The 25,118-nt window shown below is 46.2% G+C and overlaps 5 protein-coding genes and 1 long non-coding RNA gene across 7 annotated transcripts; 4 read left to right on the top strand and 2 right to left on the bottom strand.

Annotated features, from left to right (window-relative positions):
• The first annotated feature begins 270 nt into the window (after positions 1–270).
• LOC124661829 lies at positions 271–701 on the top strand. The gene is made up of 2 exons (XR_006990301.1): positions 271–342; positions 432–701. It is a non-coding gene; the product is annotated as an uncharacterized LOC124661829 (long non-coding RNA).
• A 59-nt stretch (positions 702–760) lies between these two features.
• LOC124662568 lies at positions 761–2,553 on the top strand. Its single transcript, XM_047200386.1, has 5 exons — positions 761–855; positions 947–1,149; positions 1,276–1,348; positions 1,469–1,555; positions 2,488–2,553. Exons 1-5 carry the CDS (start codon positions 766–768, stop codon positions 2,551–2,553), a joined length of 519 nt encoding a protein of 172 aa, XP_047056342.1. The 5' UTR covers positions 761–765.
• Positions 2,554–3,502: 949 nt separating this feature from the next.
• On the top strand, positions 3,503–5,420 carry LOC124665538. The gene is made up of 5 exons (XM_047202939.1): positions 3,503–3,669; positions 3,753–3,982; positions 4,276–4,356; positions 4,693–5,049; positions 5,146–5,420. Exons 1-5 carry the CDS (start codon positions 3,531–3,533, stop codon positions 5,245–5,247), a joined length of 909 nt encoding a protein of 302 aa, XP_047058895.1. The 5' UTR covers positions 3,503–3,530; the 3' UTR covers positions 5,248–5,420.
• A 3,574-nt stretch (positions 5,421–8,994) lies between these two features.
• Positions 8,995–10,098, top strand: LOC124665539 (thioredoxin F, chloroplastic-like). The gene is made up of 3 exons (XM_047202940.1): positions 8,995–9,441; positions 9,527–9,626; positions 9,723–10,098. Exons 1-3 carry the CDS (start codon positions 9,095–9,097, stop codon positions 9,855–9,857), a joined length of 582 nt encoding a protein of 193 aa, XP_047058896.1. The 5' UTR covers positions 8,995–9,094; the 3' UTR covers positions 9,858–10,098.
• A 305-nt stretch (positions 10,099–10,403) lies between these two features.
• Positions 10,404–14,095, bottom strand: LOC124667231 (putative pentatricopeptide repeat-containing protein At5g37570). 2 transcript variants are annotated; one of them, XM_047204538.1, is made up of 3 exons: positions 12,591–14,095; positions 10,552–10,628; positions 10,408–10,513 (listed from the first exon to the last, which is right to left on the bottom strand). In XM_047204538.1, the coding sequence occupies exons 1-2, from the start codon at positions 14,093–14,095 to the stop codon at positions 10,568–10,570; spliced, it is 1,566 nt and encodes a 521-aa protein (XP_047060494.1). In that variant the 3' UTR covers positions 10,408–10,513; positions 10,552–10,567. The 2 variants fall into 2 exon arrangements, with proteins under 2 accessions (XP_047060493.1, XP_047060494.1); XM_047204537.1 differs by having other exon boundaries at positions 10,404–10,628.
• Positions 14,096–22,419: 8,324 nt separating this feature from the next.
• LOC124667288 lies at positions 22,420–23,160 on the bottom strand. Its single transcript, XM_047204593.1, has 2 exons — positions 22,678–23,160; positions 22,420–22,489 (listed from the first exon to the last, which is right to left on the bottom strand). The coding sequence occupies exons 1-2, from the start codon at positions 23,158–23,160 to the stop codon at positions 22,445–22,447; spliced, it is 528 nt and encodes a 175-aa protein (XP_047060549.1). The 3' UTR covers positions 22,420–22,444.
• Between the last annotated feature and the right edge of the window lie 1,958 nt (positions 23,161–25,118).

The raw sequence follows: 25,118 nt of genomic DNA, 5'->3' as shown, positions 1-25,118 counted from the left end.
AAAAAAACTAATCATCGTGGGTGGCCTTCAAAATCGAAACCCTATTCAGAACGAACCACCGCCGAAGGAACGAAATTGGAAAAGACGTAACCCTAATCGGCAGTTAACAGGATGAAGCATCTTCGAAAAAGATCTCATATACAAAGAACCCCTAAATCATCGTGAGTTCCTATCGAAACCCTTAATCAGCATGAAACAGTAGTGCGAGTAATAAGGCAGAATCGTTTACTTCTAATTTTATTAATAGTCCTTTTATGTTCTTTTTATCACCAGGACATTCTCTTGAAGTTGGAGGTTCAATCACGGCATTCTCTTGAAGTTGGAAGTTCAATCACCAGGAAAGTAAGTTTCTTACTTCAACAGGAGTAACAAAATAAGATTCTTTTATTCGATTCAATTTTTGAAGATTTTAATTGGTGCATTTTTCCCAGAAAAATCATGAACAAGGAAAGAAGAATGAGAGCATTTTTGCCATGTGTTTTTCTATGGAAAAGTTTCCAGTGTACTATGGATTGGAGGTTTCAAAACTTGAGTGTCTGAATGTACCACAGCTAACTGACAAGACAATGTTTTTTCTATGGTTCCCATACAGCTTGCCATGTTTGAATGTTTTTCAAACACTATTAGTGATATTTCTATTTATGAACTTCTTGTCTTTTTATTTGTACCAGACAATGTTTTTCTATAAGATGGTTTATGAACGATTAGCTTTTTCTCATTAATACTTTGTTCTTTCTACCGTGTATCTTATCACAGACAATACTCATGGACCCCAATTTGAATTGTTCTGATCCAGGACTTAAAATGGTTTTGTCATTTGATAATGTTAGTTTTAGATTGGAGAATGCAGGCCTGGTATACTTCAAGAACTCTTCTCCATTATTTTATTTTGATACCAACAACAAAAAACACTATAGGTATCTGAAGAACCTTTTTGCTTTTCTAGGTACACATTCCTTGTCCCATTGTAAGACAGTGGATACTAATTGTGGCTAACTTCGTTGACAAATCTTTCGATGTACTAAATCCTGAAAACTTGATTGAAAAGTTCTCTCCAGTTGTGAATACTGTTATATACAATTTCAAGCAATTGTTTGTGAAAACTTATCCTGGTTGTTTCAAGTTCAACATACATGATTTCAGCGTAAAGTATGTTCATGTTCCCAAACACAACTTCTGGTTATTCTTCTACTTTAATTCTTATGATTTTTGCTTCGTTTCTTTAAACCTATATGTCTATGGTTATTAGATAATTGTCTTTTTTAATGGCTACAGATACGACTCTGGCATATTTGTCATTCAATTCATCAGGTGGTATAATGGGGCTGAAGTAAAAAAATTCTCAAATGTTAGTATTTTTCTCTTCCATGAATTCTTCAGTTGTATGGTATATCTTCTTACACACATTATTTAACATACTCGATTTTTTGTCATTTTTATTTTCCCCATATATAAATGTTCAATGAAGGTCGACGTGCAAGCAATCCGCGAAAAAGTGGCATGTCAGATTGTGATTAACAAATTTAATGAGCAACAGGTACCAGTAGCAAGACATGTAAGTATTTTAAAGTATAAGAATGTATGAAACAACAATTGACATGAACTGAATAGTAAAAAATAAGACCTTGATTTAATAGTGACTGATTCTTGGCACAGTTTTCTACTTTGAACAATAAAAGTAAAAAAAATCATGAACGGATTCTTGGCACGAACGGTTTCCTACCTTGAACAACAAAAAAAATCATGAACGGATTCTTGGCTTGAATTCCTACCTTGAACAAATAAAAACAAAAAACATGAACGGATTCTTGGCATTAATGGTTTCCTACCTTGAACAGTAAAATTAAATCATTAACGGTTTCTTGGCATGAACCGTTTCTTGGCATGAACGGTTTCTTGACATGAAAGGTTTTCTACCTTTAAGAAAGATTCAACCATGAACGGATTCTTGGCATGAACGATTTCCTACCTTGACAAAAAATTCAACCATGAACGGATTGTTGGTATGAATTGTTTCTACCTTGAACAAAAATACAACCCATGAACGGATTGTTTGTATGAACGGTTTCGTAGCTTGAACATAAAAATAAAAAGCATGAACGGATTCGTGGCATGAACGAATTCTTGGTATGAACTGTTTCCTACCTAAAACAAAAATACAACCATGAACGGATTGTTTGTATGAACGGTTTCATAGCTTGAACATAAAAAAAACATGAACGGATTCTTCGAATGAACGGATTCTTGGCATTAACGGTTTCCTGCCTTGAACAAAAATACAACCATGAACGGATTGTTGGTATGAACGGTTTCATCGCTTGAACATAAAAATAAAAGGCATGAGCGGATTCTTGGCATGAACGGATTCTTGGCATTAACGGTTTCCTACCTTGTACAATAAAATTAAATCATGAACGGTTTCTTGGCATGAACGGTTTCTTGACATGAAGGGTTTCCTACCTTTAACAATGATTCAACCATGAACAGATTCTTGGCATCTACCTTGAATTTAAAAAAAGCATGAATGTAATCATGAAAGGATTCTTGGCATAAACGATTTCCTACCTTGAACAAAAATTCAACCATGAACGGATTGTTGGTATGAACGGTTTCGACGCTTGAACTTAAAAACAAAAAGCATGAACGGATTCTTGGCATTAACAGTTTCCTACCTTGAACAATAAAATTAAATCATGAATGGTTTCTTGACCTGAACGGTTTCCTACCTTTAACAAAGATTCAACCATGAACGATTCTTGGCATGAACAATTTCCTACCTTGAATATAAAAAAAGAATGAACGGATTGTTACATGAACGGATTCTTGGGATGAACCGTTTCCTACCTCGAACAAAAATACAACCATGAACGGATTGTTGGTATGAACGGTTTTGTCACTTGAACATAAAAATAAAAAGCATGAACGGATTCTTTGCTTGAACGGATTCTTAGCATTAACGGTTTCCTACCTTGAACATATAAAAATAATTGAATGAACGGACTATAATCATGAACAAATTCCTTCCTTGAACAAAAATTCAACCATGAACATAAAAATTGAAGCAAATTATTCTATGTTTTCCGAGGAATTTGAGAAACTATGCAGACTATGATAATGCATATGAGAAAATTTTCAGAGGCATTTGAGAAACTATGCAGTGGTTTATGAACATATAGGAAGAAACAGTGGAATACAGTACAAAATACAGAATCAGTGGTTGAAATGCTAAACGAACCGGTCGTCTGAGCGAACGAATCCCCGAAATGAACGAATGAATAATCCCGAAACGAACGATACGACGATCACGATAGTGGGCCGAGCCCATATACGCCTGGGGGGTGTGCGGTAACTCCACTGTCACCGACCAGGTCGGTGTAGAGCACCTCCCATTCCAATTGCCAAGTGGCGTAGCAACATGGGCCACAGGACGGAACGAGAGGCCGTGGCGCACCGTGGCCTTATCCGCACCGCACCACAGACCGCGCGCGCCCTTTCACGTCCCGCCACGCCGAGCGCGCCATGGGCCACCAATGGCCACCACCGCCGCCCTCTCCTGCTCCTGCTCCCCGTCTCCCTCACCTTCCTCCACGCTGCTCCGGCGAACAGTTTCTCCCTTCCACCGCACACCCGATGCCCGCGCTCGCCGCCTCCGCCTCGCCCCCTTGCACGGTACGTACGTACTCGCGCACGCGTAATCATGTAATATATGCATGTATGCTCTAGCTTCTGACGGTGTGTGCGTTCGTGCGCAGTCGTGGATGACTCCAAGGAGGTGGAGACGGCGGTCGCCGGCGCCGGCAGCGAGAGGTCGGAGACGGACAAGCTGGTCGACGGGATGGACTTCGGGGAGCTCTGCAACGACTTCGAGTGCATAAGCAGCCCGTACGTGGAGTCCACGGCGAGGCAGATCGCGCGGGACATCCTCGAGATCCGCGAGGACAACCGCGCCCTCGCCTGCTACGCCGTCGCCGTCAAATATAAGGTGCGTGCAGCTCCTTATCAGTTCATCTTGCCTGATCCTCAATCACGAGACTGTATAAACAGCTGCCTGCCCATAAGTTTATAACATACTATAGCAAACCAGAATAGTGATACTCCATACTTATCTTGACCACCATGGAAATCATGGACGGTGGTTATCTTGGGCTCTTGGCCATGCCTCAATTTTCAATCATTCAGATGTACCTCCACTCCTCCGGATCGACTCCAGTACATGAGCTACTTGCAAGGTTCAGGTTACACGTGCATAGTGACAACATTGATTTCTTCTTTCAGGATCCCCTCCGGACATTTGTTGGGCGTGAGAAGTACAAGCGGCCATTGTGGATCACAGAGGCTCTGGACAACCCTACGGTGGTAAGGATTGATTGAACTTCACACATATGCTTATTTCAGTCATATATGTCCATGACCGGGTGTATCCACAATGTCTCGAATTGCATCCACAATGTCCATGAGTAATTGATACTCCGTATCTTTTTAATATTAATATATTATCTATTATTGGGAAAACTATGTCTAGGACCGGCAATTTTCAGTTTACTCATGTTGCTGGATACAAAAAAAATTTGGTCAACTGGACTTCATGGAAACACACACTTCATTATACTTCACAGCATCTAAACCAAAATTTACATTGGTACCTGTTTCAAGCATGATGCTATCTAATCAACACTCTCGTGACTGCGTCAGACAGTCCAGGAAATGTCAATGCAATCCACAAATGCACTGACCATCAAATGGACGCTGAGAGGGAAACCCAAGAACCCCTTCTTCTCGGCGGTCGGAGGGGAGTTGATCGTTCGTGTCAACTCGCAGTTCGTCCTGAACCAGATCAGCGGCCAAGTGCTTGAACACGTCGAGTCATGGGACCTCTCTGGCTCATCCGCTCCTGCCCAGGTCTACTTCTGGTTCTCCAGGAGGGTTTACTCCACTGTCGAGGGCGGTAAGGATACCATCGAAGCTGCTAAGGGCTTGGCGTCTCGGCTGTCGCAGAACAAAGATGAGAATCTGGAGGTTTATCCGGACCCATCTGGAGATCCCACGAAGGTACATGAATCATTCATAAACTGCATGGTCCTTACACCAGTTTGGTTATAGCAGTTTCTGACAGAATTTTTCTTCTCGTGCTCATGCACGATACAGTTCTTCACAAGGCCGGATGATTTGAACCAAGACGTGTACCAGATTGGGCTCTTCCTGGCCGTCCTCTACTTCATCGTGCAATTCCTGAAACAAACTATCTGATTGTGTTGTACTAGCTGCAACTCAAATCTAAAACCCTTCTCCAGTTCTCTTGATGAGTTTTCCAGAACGAGCTTGTGTGTATACATACCCATGTATCTATGTCTAACGAAAATGATATCACACTACAGGTGATTCAGTAACATGTGACAGAAAGCCATGAGTTCTGAGACTAACCACTTGATTGTCATTATGTGCATATATGTTTGTCACCGATCACTTTATGTTGTCACTTGTTTGTTAATTGTGAGTAGCAGTCGATCTTGTGCGAGCGAAAAAATAGGCATCCTTGTCAATATGCTCCATGCAAACATGGAAAGAACCCAAAAGTCATCAAACATGCAAATATTGAAGTTCCACATTATATTCATTTCATATGTATGTAAAAATCGAAATCAGCAATGAATAGTAGTGTGTATTATTTGCTACTACTTCTTATGGCACAATTTAGGTTTTTCATAACTCCTAAATGATTTTGAGCTTGAATATGAGATTTCAGGTGACTCCACCTCTCCAACATACTGTATTTTCCAACATGATTTTTTCTGCGCTTTTCACCGGTTTCTACCGAAAGTTGGTTTCCACTGGATATTTTCTCAAAAACATGGGAATTCTTAGGTCCCTTCACGCTTGAACCCAGGAAATTCCCCTGATGAAGTGCCGCGGAGTTACGCCAGGCTCGAGGCTAGACAGAACACACGGTTGCTGCCTCAGCTCCATCTATCAGCCAGTTGTTGCTGCAGTGTTGCTACCGTCCACGATTTCTCCGTGTTTTTCTACCTCTGCGTCGCGGTCGTAACGGTACGTTGCAAGATCTCTGGCGTTTTCCACTATAATATCTCCGCCACTTTCCATTTCTTCTCTAAAACCCAACCACAATTATTTTTTTCAGTCTAGATGCAGTGCAAACCGTAGTTTGGGTTGTTGCCGGCAAGACACTTGTAGATTCGCGCAGCAGATTGGTGATGATACTGTGACAACGTAGTACGACCGCTGGCTTGTTATTTTGCTACAGAAGTCGGTGATTTCTTCACTGAATTCTCCTCGCCTGATGCCGAATCTTTTGGAGATGTTTGTTGTTTGTTCAGTGAAGGGTGCAGGTTGTCCATAAGAAGAACAGTGATTCAACTCTGAAATGCAGGACACTGCATAACTAAGCAGTACATAAAACTGAAAAGATGCAGCTGTTTTATTTATTTCAGTAAAATGGAAGGAAAAGAACTGCCACAACTTAAAACATGCGACTAGGGCGGAGCATAAACGTCATGCTTCCGCAGTTCACCATAGCTTTCTCCTTGGTTTCTTTCTTCACCCGGAAAAAGAACTGCCACAACTTAACGTCTGGCCGGATCCCAAGATGTCCTTCGCAGAGAGTCACGAAGTTGGACAGAAGAAGGTATGAGTTCGGGCAAATGTTGTGGGGCTGGAGCCCGTAGGTGCTGAGGATGGAGAGAAAAAATTCCGAACAAGGAAGTGAAAGTCCGCGTTCCACCCAAGCCTTGGTCATAACGACTTCTCCGGTTTCCGGCTTGGGGACGACGGAATCACGTGTGAAGCTCCAGTGTGAGGAGATCATTCCTTCGTTCTGAGCTCTCTAAGCTCCACGTCTGTGGTTTCGCAGGGCCACCATTGACCCCGTTCTCCTTCGCGGATCCGGGCCTTGGACGCCTTCTTGCTTTCCGCCTCCTGCACCTTTGCTGCCATCCGAGCTTGTCCCTCGAGTTCCTCTTGGAGCTCTTGAAGGGTAGGAATCCGGCTTGGAGCGGCGCCGGAAGATGCGGAAAAAGGTTGAGCTAGTCTTAAGTCGGAAATATATGGTGGCGGGAATGATATGGGATCCGGGCATATGGGTTCTATTTGGTTGAGATCCGGGCTACTCGAAGAGCTACCGGTGCAAAGTGACGATTCGAGTGGCATGCTTCCGGCTGCACCCATACAAAGTGTTTGAGTACCCGGATCACTGAACCTATCTTCTACACTACGTTGTCTTCTACAAGGCCGGCGTACTTACCGCTAATGGCGCGGTGGCTCGACGGAGCTCCGGCGGAGTTGAGGTCGGCCGAACTTGGAGGAAGTCGACTCGCGTAACCACGAATCGGCGGCGGAGCGAGTTTCTCGTTCAAACGTGATGATCTTGGTGCGAGGGGAGCCTCGGTTCGGCGGCGCGCGAGGTTCACCGTGACGAAGTTCGCCGGAGTCTAGATCTGGCGGGCGGCGCGGCGCGAGGAGGAAGACGATGTGGTGAGAGGGGTGAAAGAATGAATTTTTACCGGGCCGCGGGGTATTTATAGGCCGCGCTCGGAGATTCGGGATCCGGATCCGACGGTGGAAACCGAACGGTCACACCGTTGGATGGTTGACACGTGTTTAGGTCAAATGCGGTAAAACGACGTGGAGGTGATTTGATCGCGCGCTCCCGAAAATTCGGTCGAAGATTTGCATCTGCGAAGATTTAGCGCGGGAAATGAGGAAGTTGTGCGCGGGAAATAAGGAACTTCCGTTGTTGAGTGTGATCTCGAAGATGAAGGATTTCGAAGCCGTTTGAGTCTTTTAAGATTCCGGGTAATTTTGTGAAGATAAGTTGTCTCTCATTCGAACGGGCAGTAACCCGGAAATGTTCTTTGGAACGTCGATGGATGAAGTCCCGCGGGATGGGAGCATTTTCCGGCTATAAGTTGGGAAAAAGAAGAAAATGCAAAGTTGGAGCTCTTCAAGTTTCTCCGCGTTACCAACGTTTGCCGGAGATCGTGTTGGACCAGCAAGGCGGAAACTGCGAGCGAAACTCGGAGAACTCAGGGGCTACTCGTTGTGGGTATACTTCATAGGTGTACCATCGACGGTGCCTAGATCCGGCAAGCCCGGGTGGCCCACGGACGGTGATGAGGCATGTGGCCCATCGGGCGGCCCGAGTCTGTCGTTGATCATGAAGGGAGAAGTCCAGCCCAGGATCGGCGGGCCGGATCCGTACCGACATAGAAGTAACCCGGATCCATGGAGGCCCATGAGGGACCCGGATCCGATGACGACGTATATGGAAGGCGGATCCGTGACGTGCACGGCAAGATATTGTACCGTAGTTAGGCTATCGTCAATCCGGCTAGGACTCTCCATGTAAACCCTAGATCCGTGCGCCTTTATAAGCCGGATCCCGGGAGCCCTAGAGGCACAACCACAACTCATTGTAACAACGCGAAAGCGCCCGGATAATTCCGGACAAGCGACGGTAGGCCTCCGTCCTCGTGCGGGTGTTCGAAGGCTGGGTAACTCGCGTACCATCGTCCCGAGAGCACTCCGCCCTATGGCCCCTACTTCTTCTCCCCCTCGTGAGGATCCCTCCTCCGAGGTACCGTCGATTAGGCAACGACAAAAAGCATCTATGATTTTGATTCCGTGTTATATTCGCCGTGATACCTCAAGTCATCGACTAGTAACAGTACAAGTGCACAGATACAAGACACATGTGGTCAGTGACGACCTGTGGGCTCCTACGGCGTAGCACACCAGTCACCGGCGCAAGCGTAGTATACAGTTGTCACACAAGAATTGTCCATGGAAGCAGAGAACTGAGCAGGGAACCACACGATCAGATCTTCGTTTTACCCAAAGTGCCCTCAGCACTGAGAAATACAGGATCCAGCGCCACCACAAAAGCGCAGGAATTCCCGAGGGCGGCCATGTCATTTCTCAGAAGAAACCATCTCTAATCGATGGAGGATAAATACTACCAAGAAGCCCAGATTTCCCTTCAAGCTCACCCACTCATCTTCTGCCGCTGCTGCTGAAAACATCACTCTGTACCACCAACTCACACCACCAGTTAGGGCGTTACCTTCCAAAACTCCACCATCCAATGGCGTTACGCCTCTCCGTCTCCTCGCCTCAGAGGTCGGCCTCCTCGCCGGCCATCTCCTCATGCCGTCCCGCCGCCTGCGGCCGCTTCCTGGCATGTGCGGCAGCTTCTCAGACGAGGAGCCTGATGGTGGTGTCTGGCTCTGACGCGAGGGGAGTTACTCTGGTGAAGTCAGGCGGCTTGGAGACAACAGCGACGACGGGAGCCGACGAGGTGGAAACGGCCACTGCTGGAGCTGATGTGGTGGCAGTGACCGGACAGGTCACGGATGTGTGCAAGGACACCTTCTGGCCAATTGTCAAAGCAGCAGGGCCGAAGCTCGTCGTCCTGGACATGTACACCCAATGGTACTGTATACACTCCATTGGTTTCTCCATTTCAGCTAGTCTTCATTGATGAAATACAGTGATGTAACGACCTCCTTGTTTGCAGGTGCGGCCCTTGCAAAATCATGGCACCGAAATTCCAGGAGATGTCCGAGAACGACCATGACGTTGTCTTCCTAAAGCTCGATTGCAATCAAGACAACAGGGTATGTTAGAAACTGGAACCATCTTGCTGTGTCTTGTATATTTCGTATTTTGTTTGGACAGCTCTTGGTAAGATTTTTGGTGCTTGTTACTTGCAGCCTCTTGCAAAGGAGCTTGGCATAAGGGTTGTACCAACATTCAAGATTTTCAAGGATGGGAAGGTGGCCAAGGAGGTCACTGGTGCGAAGATTGATGAGTTAAAACGTGCGATTGAGGAAGTGAAGTCAAGCTGAGGAATACCCTGAAAAAACATGCAGCAATTAGCATGCTATCATTAGTGTACAATATGGGATGAACACCCTTTGTGGAAGTGGATAACCACCATGGAGAAAAACAGTTATTATAGTTCTTCTGCAGTTCTGCTTAAGATGATTTTTACCTATCGTTCTGGACAATATACACCCATCTGTGTGGAGTGCATGATGTAAATAATCATTTCAGTCTTCATGAGAAAATTGTTGCCTTCTGATCTCACTAATTTGCAACGGACCTGGTGTTGCACACTGAGCATATTAAAAAATCTCTAGCTGAATCCTTATAGTTGTAAGCACTACAATGTGGAGTTCAGACTGCTATAGTTACTTCCATCCATACATTAAATTTAAATATCTTGTTCAAACACTCTGTCTAAGACACATAGCTCAAATTGTAGGATTAGTTATGCTCAGCAACATCAACCCGTTGTAGATGACAAACTTACAATGTAAAAGCGACTCAATAAAATCAAACTAATTTCTCACGGCGATTCCCATAGATAACATGAGCTGTGAAAAAGCAAATGTACCTTGATAGCATTATGATCCGTAGCTGCCCTCCTGACACTTCAATTAGCTCTGTTTGATGCCTGGATACTTGCACTGTCTTACAAGAATTTACATATAACAAAGAGAGATGTTTCTGGTGCTTTTCAGCTCCTCGCAGACATCTTGCTACACTCCTTGTGTTAATCCTCAACCCAACTAGACCCTGGCTGTTTGAACTGTAATTTTGTTTTCATCAGTGACCTAACACTTTCTGCCTGCTCCCATTGTTCTTTCCCAGCATATATGCTCGACAGCAGTACATAGTTCCCAGTGTTTCAAGGTTCCAACTCTAAAAGCTTATTTGCAACAACTTCTGCAATCTCAGCATTGTCATGAGTATTGCATGCACTCAGCACGCCAAGAGCTTCTGGATGGGGGCCAATTGGCACAGTTTGAATCATCTCAAAAGCCTATCAAGCCTCCCTGCACAGCCAAGCATGTCTATAACACAGGCATAGTGATTGGCCCGATGGTTCACCCCATAATACTACACCATTGCTTCCCAATAGTCTAAATCTAAATCAACAAGCCCCGCATGGCTGCAAGTAGTAAGCATAAAAGGTGAACTTCAAAAACTAGGTAAAAATGCAGCAATTAGCATGCTATTATTAGTGTACACAATGGGATGAACAACCCTTTGTGAAAGTGGATAACAACCATGGAGAAAAACAGTTATTATAGTTCCTCTTATAAATAATTCTATCAATCATTCCGGACAATACACGTAACCATGTGGAGTTGTATGATGTAAATAATCATTTCAATTTTCAAGAGAACATTGTTGCTTTCCGATGTCACTAATTTGCAACTGACCTGGTGTTGCACACTTAGCATGTTAACAAAATCTCTAGCTTAATACTTATAGCTGTAAGCACTAGTACTAAGATGTGGAGTTCAGAGGAACTCTACTCTAGCAGATCCTCTAAAAATTGATACTCTAAAATGGTTTTAGAGGATCCTTTCAAATCATTTTAGAAACTATGGGTGTCCTCCCAGATCAGATCCTCTTAAATCCATCCTTTAAATATCTTTTGCCCTGTGAGACCCATTTGCCAGTGGGTTATTATTATTTTTTCATTTGCTTTTTTTCTTTCTTTCTTTTTTCTGGCTGTTCCCAATCTTCTTCAAGCTGACCTCAACTCGGTTTCTTCAAGATGTGTCGTGCACCGTCTAAGAACCGCCCTGCCGGATGCTGACGCCGCAGCCGTCGCGTGGAGCCTGGTGACTTCGTGTGTGCGCAGTCCATCTGAGCGCAGCTCTTGCTTAGCTCCGCATGCCTCGGCAGCGCGGTGCGCCACCTCCTCCAGGCATACGCCCGGATGCTTCAACAAGGTCCCGTTCGCCGTGCGGGAGCTCTCCGCACAGTAACCCTCTCAGGCATGGCACCTCTACCCACTGTGCGAGATCCTGGGGATTCGGGGGTGTATTCCCAGTGGGGCAGCATGGTTCCTTGCAGTGGTGCACGGGATGGTGTCGGAGGGCGGACGACAGACGGAGACGGGGCTGCGCAACAGGGTCGGAGGCGTGGCATGAAATTTCCATCCTGCGCAGCAGTTGGAGGGGTAGAGGATCTTCTATATGTTGCTTGGTGTCCTCTATATTTAAGGTCAAAGGGGAGCCTTTAGAGGTTCCTTTAAATTTTTTTTGGAATGGGGTGTTTTAGAGGATCTGCTAGAGTTGCTCTCAAACTACTTCAGTTACTTCTGTTCCCATGTTCTGTGAACCATACATTAAATCATAATATCCTGCTCAAACACGTGTCTAAGACGCAGAGCTCAAGGTGCAGTACTAGTTATGCTCTGCTATATCAATTGTTTGTAGATGACTTACTATGAAAAAGTGACTCGATGAATACCTATGCAAACCAAATTAATTATTTCTGACTGTAGTCAAATCAGATCAAACTAATTTATCACGTTCATTCCATAGATAACATGAGATGTGAAGAAACAAAGGTACCTTGGTAGCATTATGATCCTTAGCAGCACCGCTGACAGTTCAATTGCATGTGTATCTTGCAGTATCTCACGAGAATTCACATATCACAAAGAAAGATGTTTTTGGTGTTTTCCAGCTCCTCGGGGACATCCTGCCACACTCCTGTTGATCTAAACCCAACTAGACCCTGGCTGTTTGAAGGGCAATTTCGTTTTCATCAGCGACCTAACTCTTTCTGCCTCCTCCCATTGTTCTTTCCCAGCATATATGCTTGACAACATTATATAGTTCCCAGTATTTCGAGGTTCCAACTCAAAAAGCTTATTTGCAACAACTTCTGCAATTTCAACATTGTCGTGCGTCTTGCACGCACTCAGCAGGGCTCCAAGAGCACCTGGATGGGGACCCATTGGCATTGTTTGGATCATCTCAAAAGCCTCCTGAAGCCTCCCAGCACGACCAAGCATGTCTACAACACAGGCATAGTGATCTGCCCGACGGTTAATCCCATAATCCTGCACCATTGCTTCCCAATAGTCCAAACCCAAATCAACAAGCCCTGCATGGCTGCACGCAGTAAGCACACCGACAAAAGTGATCGGATCAGGTCTCACTGCCTGAGCTTGCATCCTTTCAAACACCTGAAGTGCCAGCTTCGCATGCCCATGAGTCGCCAGCCCACTAATAAGTGCAGTGTAAGGGTACGCATCCGGCTGCTCAATCTCCCTAAAAGCATCGAGAGCCTGCTCAACGTTCCCGCACTTGGCGTGCATATCTACCAGTGCCGTGAGCACCTTCTCATTCCTTTCAATCCTCCTAGTGTCAACAATAGCTCCAATCTGCCCAGCTAATTCCATGCTGCCTATCTGCGAAGCGGCCGAGATAACTCCGACCATGGTGGCTGCATCTGGCTCAATCCCGGCAGCCTCCAGTTTCCTAAACAACGCAAGTGAATCCTTAGGCCGACCATTTTGAGCGTACCCATTTATCATCGCCGTCCATGTCACAAGATCTTTCTTAGGCATTTTGTCAAACAGCTCCCGCGCGCTCGGCATGAGCCCGTGCTTGCAGTACCCTACAATCAACACCGACCACGACGCCAAATCCCTGGCAGGCATTTCGTCGAACACGCGGCGGGCAGAAGCGAAGTCACCGGCATTGACGTACACGACCACCATGGCGTTCCATGAGACCTGTGTTCTGGATGGCATGGAGGTGAAGAGGGACTCAGCGGCGGGCACAGCAGCGAAGCGGGCGTGGGTGCAGAGTAAGGAGTTGAACGAGACAGCGTCAGGCGCTGGGATGCTGGCGAGCGCGGCGTGCGCGGCCGGGAGGTCGTTGCACTTGGCGTAGAGGTCGACGATGGCGTTGGCGACGGGGAGGCAGGAGGGGGCGAGCGCGAGGCGGAGCGCGACGGCGTGCAGGGACGCGCCGAGACGGAGGAGGCCGAGGGACGCGGCGGCGTTGAGCGAGAAGGGGAGCGTGTAGTGGTCCGGGGAGACGGGCAGGCGCGGCATGAGGAGGAGCAGGCGCAGCGCGGTGAGGGGGCGCGGCTTGGAGAGGCGGCGGATGGCGCGGTTCAGGGCCGCGCGGATCACCGGGGGAGGTGTGTCGCCGTGCGCGCGGATGAGGTGCCCCTGGACGGCGGCCGCCGGCGGGGGCGGGCGGTCGGAGGCGAGGACGCGCGAGAGGTGGTCGAGGCGCGGGTTGGCGTTGGGTTGGGCCGCCATTGGGAACTGGCAAGGAGCAGAGGGACAGAAAACTGACGAACTGTTAGCATAGCACTACAAGTTTCGTGGAGCTGTTTTTTTACGGTGTTTTATAGAGCTGATTTTGTTTTTGCTCGTCGCATTTTGTACCAAGTGGCCAAACTTGCATATTGGGCGGAGTTTGACGGTCTAATACATGAGTTGATTTGTGGGTTCTCTGCTTGATACTTTACTTGGTTCCTTTAACCAATGCTTGAAGAAAAATCAAGATGTAAAAGGATAGAGATATTGATTTTTAGAGGATATTGATGTCATTTTAGCTTAAAAGAGATCTTTGTTTTTCCTTGTCTTTCTTTTTTCCATTTGAATATATTTAATTATTAATGAATAAAGTAAGGTTGTTTATGAAAACAATATATGCTTTCTGAACAAAAATTCCATTTTGGCAAATACATACCATCACACTCGAGTATCTTATGCAGCGCATGCTAAATTTATATAGAAGGTTATCGTGAATTTGGGATGGGCCTAAAAAGCAACATTCTTTGTTGTGGCAGACCATTTGGTTTTCTTCGGTGCTGAAGTGTATATGGTTAGCACTTTTGCTAACTGAAGTGTATATGGTTTTTTTCCCTCAAAAAAACTGAAACCTAACAATAAACCATAAAAACTGAAATTCGGTTGCAATTAGTTTTTTCGGTTCGTTTTTTTTTCCAGTTCGGATATGTGCAGTCGGAGCTGCTGTTGAACGTCCTGTGCCGCCTGCGCGGCCCGGGCGCCGGTGGATTGGCTGCCAGACCCCCCCCCCCCCGCGCGTCTCTTCTGCTGGAGTTCCATTCATGTACTGCCCTTCCTGCCGGTGTGCGTTTGTGAATTGTGAGGGAGCGGTACTGGGATTCTGCGTAGGTGCGGCTTGCTTTGACTGTGCCAAGACTGAAGCAAAGATCCCGCCTGCACTTGGCAATTGCTCGTGTGTGTACATTTGGGAACAGCTTAGCTTGTACTAGTACATTGCATTTTCACAAATTCTAGTACTTTTGCTGCTGGAAAAGACACGTCCTGTGAGGCTGATTTTACATGTCGTTGCTCAGCATAAGTGACTAGAAGGCACAACTACTGATTACAGCTAGCATACCAGAGAGTATTTGTTTATCTGTGTGATTCTAAGCTGCAAATAATGTCAGATACAAGCAAGGAAAACTCAGCTGATTCACCTATCAACAAAATGTATGAGATATTCAGCAAGTTACTTGAGCAGCAACAACAACAATTCAGTGCAGTTCCTCAGCTTGTCAAATATGCATTGGAAACCAATCCAGTTAAAATGTCAAGCCTGGCAATTATGTCAGCTGGAAGCGTCATGCTCAGTTGATTCTAAGCTCTCATGGTTACGAATACTTGCTTGATGGTGACGAAGAAAAAATGAAGAGTGCTGACAAGTGTTCTAGACGGATCAATGATAGAGTTTTGGTTTGGTTATTGGGAAGTATGGAACCCATCGTGCGCCAACAGGTTGAGGTCATGATAACTGTATTTGAGGTATGGGATGCCTTAGAGAAGCAATTTTCTGGCAAATCAAATAAATTGCAGGCCACTCGCATTATGGACGAACTCACTCACCTAAAGCAGGGCACGCAGTCTGTAACTGAGTATGCTGGTGAGGTGAAACTTTATACATGGATCTGCATTATTATCACCCTTTTCAACCCGTTGATAAGAAGGATTTAGCCATTCATCATAAATGGTTGGAGTCTGTTGTAGCCAAGATTTTCCTTGATGGACTTAATCAGGAATTTAATCTCCGTCATCAGCTTATTTTTTCTAAAACTTTGTGGCTTGGCCTTGATAATATCATCTCTAGTGTCCTTGAGGAAGAGACACGGTTGGCTCAATCTAAGGAAGAAAACTTGGAAGGTTGGGAAGATCGCGCAACTCTATCTATGTGGCATCGTCATGCTGCAAGGCTCGTCGATAAAATGGACACACAAAAGACACATGTTTTGAACTGCAAGCATGCTTTTCCGTTTTGGTGGGATAAATGGAGACCTCGGTCAGAGGGAGTTTAGGCACTAAGTAAACAGCAAGCTAACCACATTACATATATGTGGGACTCACTAGTGGTAGATGCACGAGCTCTCGAGGAATTCAGTTCCAAGATCAAACTCTCTGAAGGTGATACCTCCTCCCAGGGTCCCTCTAAGGCTGAGTCTAGTGTCATGGACACTTCCTCCCAAGGTAAAGAATGTCATCAAGCCCATAATACCTCATCACAATCAAAACCCTGGATTATCGACACGGGAGCTACAAATTATATGGCAGGAGCTTCTTAATTGTTTAGTACTTATACTCCTTGTTCAGGTAAAGAAAAAGTCCATGTAGCCGATGGATCCATGGTACCTATTGTGGGACGTGGATCCATCCGATGCACTAAGTCATTGTCTTTATCTCATGTTCTACATGTTCCCAAGTTCACAGTTAACCTACTATATGTTAGTTCACTCAATAAATCTCGTAATTGTAGAAGTTGGTTTGATCCCCCTTGGTGTGCTTTTCAGGACCTAGAGACTGGGAGACTCTTGGGGACTGGGACCGAGCATGACAGACTCTATTACCTAGATGATGGAAGTGATAAAAAAATTCCCTCGCATCTTGTTTCTCTCATGGCCATGAGCTTCTACTTCATCATCGCAGGCTTGGCCATCTTTCTTTTGCAGTCTTATCTCGTATCTATCTTATTTTGTTTAAGTCATGTCCTAAAGAACTCATGGTATGTGACGCTTGTGAGCTGAGTAAACATACCAGGGATCCTTACTCTAGTGTTGGTTTGAAGAGCAGCAAACCATTTGAAATAATTCATTCAGATGTCTGGGGGCCTCTCAGGTTCAGTCTATCTTAGGGCACAGATGGTTTGTTACTTTCATCGACTGTTTTAACTGTTATACTTGGCTTTATATTTTAAAACGCAAGAGTGATGTTTTTTCTATGCTTAAAGATCTGTGCGCTTTTATAAAAAAAAACCCAGCATGCCACAACTGTTAAAATTTTGTGTTCAGATAATGGCACTAAATGTATTAATATGAAGAAATTTAATCATTTTCTGGCCTCAAATGGTATAGAACATCAAACTACTTGTGTTAATACCCCTGAGCAAAATGGTGTCGCGGAGCGTAAAAATAGGCACTTACTCGAGGTTACACGTTCACTTATGTTCACAACAAATATACCTAAGTTTCTTTGGGGCGAGGCAATAAAAACAGCTACATATTTAATGAACTGTATGTCTCTTCGTGTCTTAGGTTACAAAACTCCAGTCGAGTGTCTTTTAAACTCAAATGAATTTATAGTCCCTCCAAAGGTGTTTGGATATGTGTTTGCTTTGTGCATGATTATAGAAATTATGTTGGTAAATTAGATCGACGGGCCATCAAATGTGTGTTTGTAGGCTATTCTCCATCAAAAAGAGATATAGGTGTTGGTGTCGTTCATAGCATAGATTCTTTGAAAGCATGGTTGTAACCTTTCGTGAACATGAATCCTATTATAGTCCAACAAGTAATACTTGAATTACCTTGGCTACACCTGAAGTGCAACAAGAAGGGGGCATGATGATACCGTGAACCCAGTTCTTGTTCCTTCTTCAGGTGGCTCTTTAATTCTTAACAATGTTCAAAGCCAAGGGGAGGAGAAAGATGATGATGGTGACTCCTGCGAGGAAGATACAGAACATGCAACGGGGATTTTATCAATTCCATTACAGGGCACAGAGTCTCCCATGCACGAGGACCCAGGTATTTATACCGACTCTCCTAGTTCTGTAGCCTTGAGCTAGAGCCCGAAATACTCCGGGAGACCTTAAAGATTTGGGTATAAACATGATATAGCTAATTTCGTTTCATATAAGTAATGTAGTCCATCCTTCAGAAGCTTCATTGCCTCTTTAGATTTCTGGGAAATAGCCATAGAGGACCCAAAATGGAAGGATGCCATGCTTGATGAGATGAAGGCTTTGGAAAAGAATAAAACTTGGGAGCTTGTGGATCTACCACCAGGTAAGAATCCTGTAGGATGTAAATGAGTTTTCACAGTGAAACATACTCTAGAGGGAAAAGTGGATAGGTATAAAGCTCGTTTAGTAGCCAAAGAATACACACAAACCTATGGGATTGACTATGAAGAAACCTTTGCACCTGTGGCAAAGATGGATTCAGTCAGGACTCTTATATCATGTGATGTTAATCTTGACTGGGACATTTACCAAATGGATATAAAAATGCTTTCATTCATGGAGACCTCCAAGAGGAAATATATATGCATATTCCTCACGGTTTGAATCAAGTCAAACTACCAGAAAAGTGTTGCGATTATGCCGCTCATTATATGGCTTAAAAAATCACCACATGCTTGGTTCGATCGATTTAGGCAAGCCATGTTGAATAGGGGCTATCATCAAAGCAATGCCGATCATACACTATTCTACCAGCATGCGAATGACAAGGTAACAATATTGATAGTGTATGTTGATGACATTGTGATTACAGATGATGACTCACATGAGATTACAAATTAGAAGCAACATCTTGCAAGAGTTTGAAGTGAAAGACTGGGACATTTAAGATATTTTCTTTGCATAGAAGTCCCACGAGGGTCAAAGGGCATATTTATGTCACAACAGAAATATGTCCTAGATTTACTTAAGGAAACTGGTATGCACGGTTCACGACCTGCGGCTACACCAATTGAGCAAAATCATCGGTTGAGTGCTGATGTTGGGGCTTCGGTTGATAGGGAATGTTATCAAAGGCTAGTAGGGAGATTCATTTATCTGTCACATACACGTCCAAATATAGCCTATGATGTCAGTGTTGTGAGTCAATTTATGCATGATCCAAAAACAACACATATGGATGATGTCTATAGAATTTTGCGCTACTTAAAGGAAGTCCAGGAAAGGGCCTCCTATATACAAAACGAGGAGAGTTGCAGGTTGAGTGTTATACTGATGCTGATTGGGCGGGTTCATTGGAAGATCGGAGATCAACATCTAGGTATTGTGCATTTGTTGGAGGGAATCTTGTCTCATGGCGTAGCAAAAAACAAAGTGTGGTAGCTCGATCAACTGCAGAAGCTGAATTGAGATCCATGGCCCAAGGTATATGTGAACTTTTATGGTTGGAGATCCTTCTAACAGAACTAAATCTGTAAAAGTGTAAGCCCTTGATGCTCTATTGTGATAATAAATCTGCTATCGATATTGCTAATAATACTGTTCAGCATGACCGAACAAAACATGTTGAAATTGATAGACACTTCATCAAAGGAAAATTAGATATCGAAATAATATGCTTACCATATATTACATCAGCTAGTCAAGTGGCAGATGTACTTACAAAAGGGATACCAGAAAGGTTATTTTGCACATTTTGTAGCAAGATGGGTCCATATGATGTATTTGCCCCATCTTGAGGGGGGGGTGGTGGTGGACTAGGTCGTAGTTATGTACTCCTTTAGGGTCTTATGTGTAAAAGGGTAGAGAGGAATCCAGAAGTAGATAGAAACTCCAAAACTCATCCTCTTACCCCCCATTGTATTGCACTGTACTTGTATCCTACAAATAACATTGAGTAAATCAAGTAGAGTTTCCAGGGATTGCTTAAGAACAACATATCATTTTTATAGCGTTCAAACGAGTTTCTCAAGTAATAGATTGGCCGACCGGTGAGGGGAGGGCATGCATATTATTACACGATTGATAATGTGCGCCATGCATATCTTCTCGTACAATGTGACCATATCGGCACATCGTGCACACCATGCTCTATATCTCCGCGTATAGTAGTGTGGTGGGGAGGAAACGAGGCGACCAAGATGGTGCGGTAGGCCGCTACCGTGATATCACAACTAGTACTGGATCTCCTAAGGCTAGTGGTCGTGTGCTAGTGCAGAGCTCGCTGCAAAACCGGCCTATAAAACTGGACCCGACCAGTAGCGACATACTGGTCACGTGCGTTCACCATTATTATCCGTTGCGGGTAATTTCTGGCCGCAAGTACAACTAGACCCCACATAGTAGCCATGTGTGTCTGGGTAACCTGCGCTACCAGTAGGTCCATACAGATCGTGTGCGCTTTTTTCGCGCGACAGCTAATAACAGTCGTGTGTAAAAAAAATTATGCCCGCTACCAGGGGTTGCTATATCTTTTTTCCGTACTAGTGGCTACAGGCTACCAAACACCGGGAGATTTTTGGTCGATTTATGCATGAGGAGTAACCAAAACAGCACCCTAATTATGGTACATGGCTGGTTCCGAACAAGCTAGGACCCTGAAACTAACCCACAGTGAGCCCTAAAATCAGGTCAGGATAGCAAACACGTTTTACATTATGTTATGTACTCCCTTTATCCACAGATGAATGACGATAAGCATGTGGACGTTCTTAATGTACAGGGAGTATAAAAAATTGCATGGGATAAAGATGTTGTCTTTGACCGCAGAACGCGACGCAATCTATCAGTTAAGACCAGAATTCTTCATGCGGAGATAAATTAACAAATCAAACGTTCACATCCAAGGACAGCAAATGTCAAGGACAGCCGGCGCTTTCCAGTTGATCTGGCGCACACACTTGGCAATGAAATGACCGACAGCGTAAATGCATGGCAAGAATATCTCGCAGACCCGCTCTGAAACGACTGTCCATCTGAGCGCGCCGGCCGGACGACTCGCTCCCGCCGCAGCCCGATGCGCAACAGCTTTCGAGTTCATCCCTATCCCGTCCACCTAATCCGTTATCCATCCGCAACGGCGTAACCACCTCAGATGGCAGGCCACGTCGCCGGCCGGCCGGCAGCGGCTGCTGACGACGGCGCAGGCGAAAACGACCGGGGCGCCCGGCCCGGCCGGCTGGCTGACGCCTCCCAGGTGCCCCCCCTGATTTACCGGATTTAAACGCCCACCTACTGCACCAACCCGGCCGCGGCAGCTGCAGTTGATACACTTGTCCCTGGGATTCCCATCATTGCGCTCGCACATGCCCCTGCTTCCTTCCTTCCCGTCGCGTCTCGCCGTTACTCTGCTCCAGCGCGCCACGCAGGAGTGTGCACATGCGATCGCTGACAGTGGACACGGAACCCACATGTCAGTGGTCGTCACGATTCACGAACACGTCCACGGTGGAAATTTATGTAGCCGTGGCACCTCGGTCGGAGTAACCGTGGCACCACGATTGCCCTGCTCAGAGGGAGTGGGAACTGTTCGCCGGCGATCGATTCGGACGCGTCCAGCGCCAGGAGCTGTTCGCCGGCTCCATGCTGGTTAATTATTCGGACCTCCATCCATGATCCATTTGTCTGCTCCTCGTGGCCATGGCATCCGGCCGGCAGCGCCAGATTACTGTCTACCAGTACTGGGCCGGGCTCCCAACATGGGTACGACCAAAGATCGACTTAACAATTCCTAGCACGTATTACGGGGAGCCGTTTCCCATGTGGTCACGGGCGGTACATACGCTCATTCTGGTCACGCGATGATCAAGGCGAAGAACCGATGAATCTTATCCTAGTTGGCTAGTGCTAGATTTGGCGTCCCGAGATCTAAGCGTTTTCTTGCTGGTCACCGGTCAACAAACAATGCTACCGCCGCTACTCTGACGGATTGACTGACGGGTGCGGTGGCTGGTCCTGTCTCTCCAAAGGGACGCCACTTTGGCCGTTGCATGCGATAGATCATCCTATGGGGAGAGAGCTAGCAGAGCAGACTGAGTAGCCAACGAAGATATGGCACTGATCTTAAGACGCAGTCACCATCTACTTCCACCAGCCAGACCGAGTCCATCGGGATGGCATCCTCCCCTACCATCAGTCACGCAATGGCCAAACGCTCCTCAGATTAGCAATACACATGGAGAGAGAGGAGAGACTATGGAAATACACATGGAGAGAGAGGAGAGACGCACTGGATTCGGTCGAGTATCCAGCTCCAGATACGATAGACGGCTCACACTACAACGCGAATTGGCCACACCCAGAAAGATTCTTCCATGATCTCACACACTTTGACATGTACACGCACCATCCATTACCGCGAAAATTATGGTCGCCGGCGCGGGGCACGCAGGCAGCTCACGACGACGAGCGATCCCCCTCGCCAGCCGCGCACCGCGCCGGAGTCGGCACCGCACGACAAGGCTGACAAGAAGAACAGATTGACTAGTTGCCAGGGAAGGGATTACTGAATGCTGCTAGTTCGCAAACAAAAGGAATAATGGCCACTTCTATCTATCTGCACATGAAACCGGCCGTCCGCCGCCGGCCGGCCGATGACTTCTCAAAACTGGGCTTCTCGCTCGAGACTGGGAATACGTCCCGTCCCATTATTGCAGCGCCGTGCCGCCGTCCACCGATCCGTCGTCACCTCCCTGCCGCGACAGAGAAGACGAAATCAAGGAGCAGTCAGTTACAGAGAAGACGAATTTAACGAACAGAGAAGACGAATTTAACGGAGAGTCAGTTACAACAGAAGACAGCAAAAGGACTTGAAAATCTGGTGGCGATAGAATAGGGAAGCAGTTTAGGGGCAGATCCGTCGGGTGCGGCGAGGGTTTACCTGTTTGTGCGGCGCGAGGAGGATGAAGGAGGTGGGGACGCAGGGCGGCGGGGCCTCGAAGAAGGAGAGCGGGAAGTGCTTGAAGACGACGCCGACGTCGAAGTAGATGACGCCGGACGAGGGCACGTCGACGCGGATGCTGAGGACGGCGAACCAGAGGAAGAGGTCCTGCGCGGAGATTCCCGACAGGTCGCTGATCCGGCCGTAGCTGATCTCGCCGGTGACGGTGGCGTTGTACCGCAGGTCGACCTCGGCCTTGGCCGTGCAGGGCGCGTCCAGCGACGCCTCGAAGCGGCCCGTGGCCGGGTCGTGCGAGAACGCGGCGATCCCCGCGGGGAGCAGGCCCCTCGGCAGCCCGTGCGCGGTCAGCACGTCGTGCGCCGCCTCCGCCGCCGCCGTCGGCGCCGACCCCGCCTCGCCGCACCATACCGCCGCCGCGAGGGCTAGCGCCAGCAGCAGCGCCCGCGACGACGCCATCGCCATTACCGGGGAGGCGGCCGACGAGGGGAGGTTTGAGGAGATGAGATGGAACGGGAGGGGAGGAGAGGGGAGAAGAAGGCAATAATTGAACGAGGCGGGGCTGGAGGATGTGGAGAATGGATGGGTATGGGGCGGGTGTGTGTGGGGCCGAGCTGGCTGTGACCAGAAAAACAGGACGCGTTAGTTTGGCCTGCGCGTTTTAATAATGGTTTTGACAGTAACAACCCGCGGTGCGGCAGCTGCGATTTTTCCGGTTCGGGCGCGCGGGATTGCTGCTGCCTGTTTTCTGCGTTTAATTCATGCGTTGTGTTTCCGGCAAATCTCTCAACTGTTTTGGTTGTCATCGTTTCGTTGCCATTTTCGAGTTGGATCGAGTAGAGACAAGGTTAACGTGTGTGATCAATGCGATGGCCAACCTGAGGTCTGGCTACGCGTGGAATCACTATTAGCGTGATCAATGAGATGACTAGTCGAGGGCGTGGCAAGCCACTCTGAAACGCTGCACCTGCACCACATGTGACGCATGGCATACAGGATGAGTAACGTAATCTGTCATGGCTCCATCCATCCACGGCCAAACAATCCGAAGCGAGATTGACGGGCGCGGCCGCGGATCGATCCACACCCAGCCTCCGCAGTAATATGGATGGTTGGTTATGGCGTGCGGGTCCGTGGGATCTAGCCACAGTGTGTCGCATACACATACAGTGTGTTGCACGGCCCAACAGGAAACTCGATCGTGGTAGCAGCGTGCAGTCCTGAAATTCTGCGAGGGTGCCGAGGAAAATAATGTGACCGTCACATGAAATGCTTGCATGCCGGTCGGAATCTCGGCATCTTTGGATTGGTCAATAATTGATGATTTCTTTTGCTCATAAATAAATCAAAAATAATATTTCATAAGAAAATATTATTTTGCGAAACGTTCACTGATTTGGTAGGTCTTCAGATTGAAGAACTCACACGTCTCACTATCAACGAAAACGTCGTCTGGAAGAATATTTCGCTTTTATGAGACACCAAAGTGTTAAATTTCGAGTTTAAACTTTGGCAGGCTGGAGTGCCAGTAGCCTTCTAACCATCCAAGGACAGGTTGGTTCATAGAAAATAATTTTGTAGAAAGTGTTGACGATACTAAAAAAGTATGATAACACAATTTAATGTAGTCTTAATGTGTCATGTGACCTCGGCTCTCCTTGATGTTGGTTTCACCTCATCTCTTCTATATGACTTCATACTTGCCTTCCAGTCTCCGACTTGTTCGAATCTTTGCTCCTTGGTTACCTCTAGCTTCACCATGCTCATCTTTCCAAGTCGATGCCATCGTCGCCACCTCCTATCTTTTTAATTCAACAGGGAATCATGGATCATCATGCCCGGTTTTATTGATAAACATGCTCAAGTTAGCTCACAACGCGCCAACATGTCTGAAAAGGTTTTAAAGGGGCCAAACCCCTTATAGCTTACTCGAAGCTATTAGAATTGATCAACGGTTGTTGTAACAAACTGAGATAAAAGGGGACTCAAACCCCCACATAGGTTCCTAGTCTATAGTTGTTGATTTCTTTTGATCGCAAATAAACTAAAATAGAAAAGTCCGCTCTAAGAAAATAATTTGATAAAAAATGTCAACCATACTAAAAAAATAACGATAACACATAATTCAAAGTGTCGGCGACCTCGGTTGTACTTTATGTTCGTTTCACCTCGCCTGATCTATATGACGTCTTATTTGCCAATCTCTGTCCCATACAAATCTCAAACTTTGTTGACGCCCCCTCGCGCTCGGTTTTGTCTATATACAACACGCTTGTATTTCCAACTTTATGACATGCCATCCTCGCCACCTCCTACCATTTTAGATCAACATGGGTCATCATCCTCATTTACATTGATAAATCAACAAAACTAGAATATAGTTAGGTCAGTTTACAACATGCCAGCATGATTGAAAAGTTTTA

This window comes from Lolium rigidum, chromosome 6 (genome assembly GCF_022539505.1).
Source record: "Lolium rigidum isolate FL_2022 chromosome 6, APGP_CSIRO_Lrig_0.1, whole genome shotgun sequence".
Taxonomy (NCBI): Eukaryota; Viridiplantae; Streptophyta; class Magnoliopsida; order Poales; family Poaceae; genus Lolium; species Lolium rigidum.
This window is presented reverse-complemented; position numbering and strand designations above follow the sequence as displayed.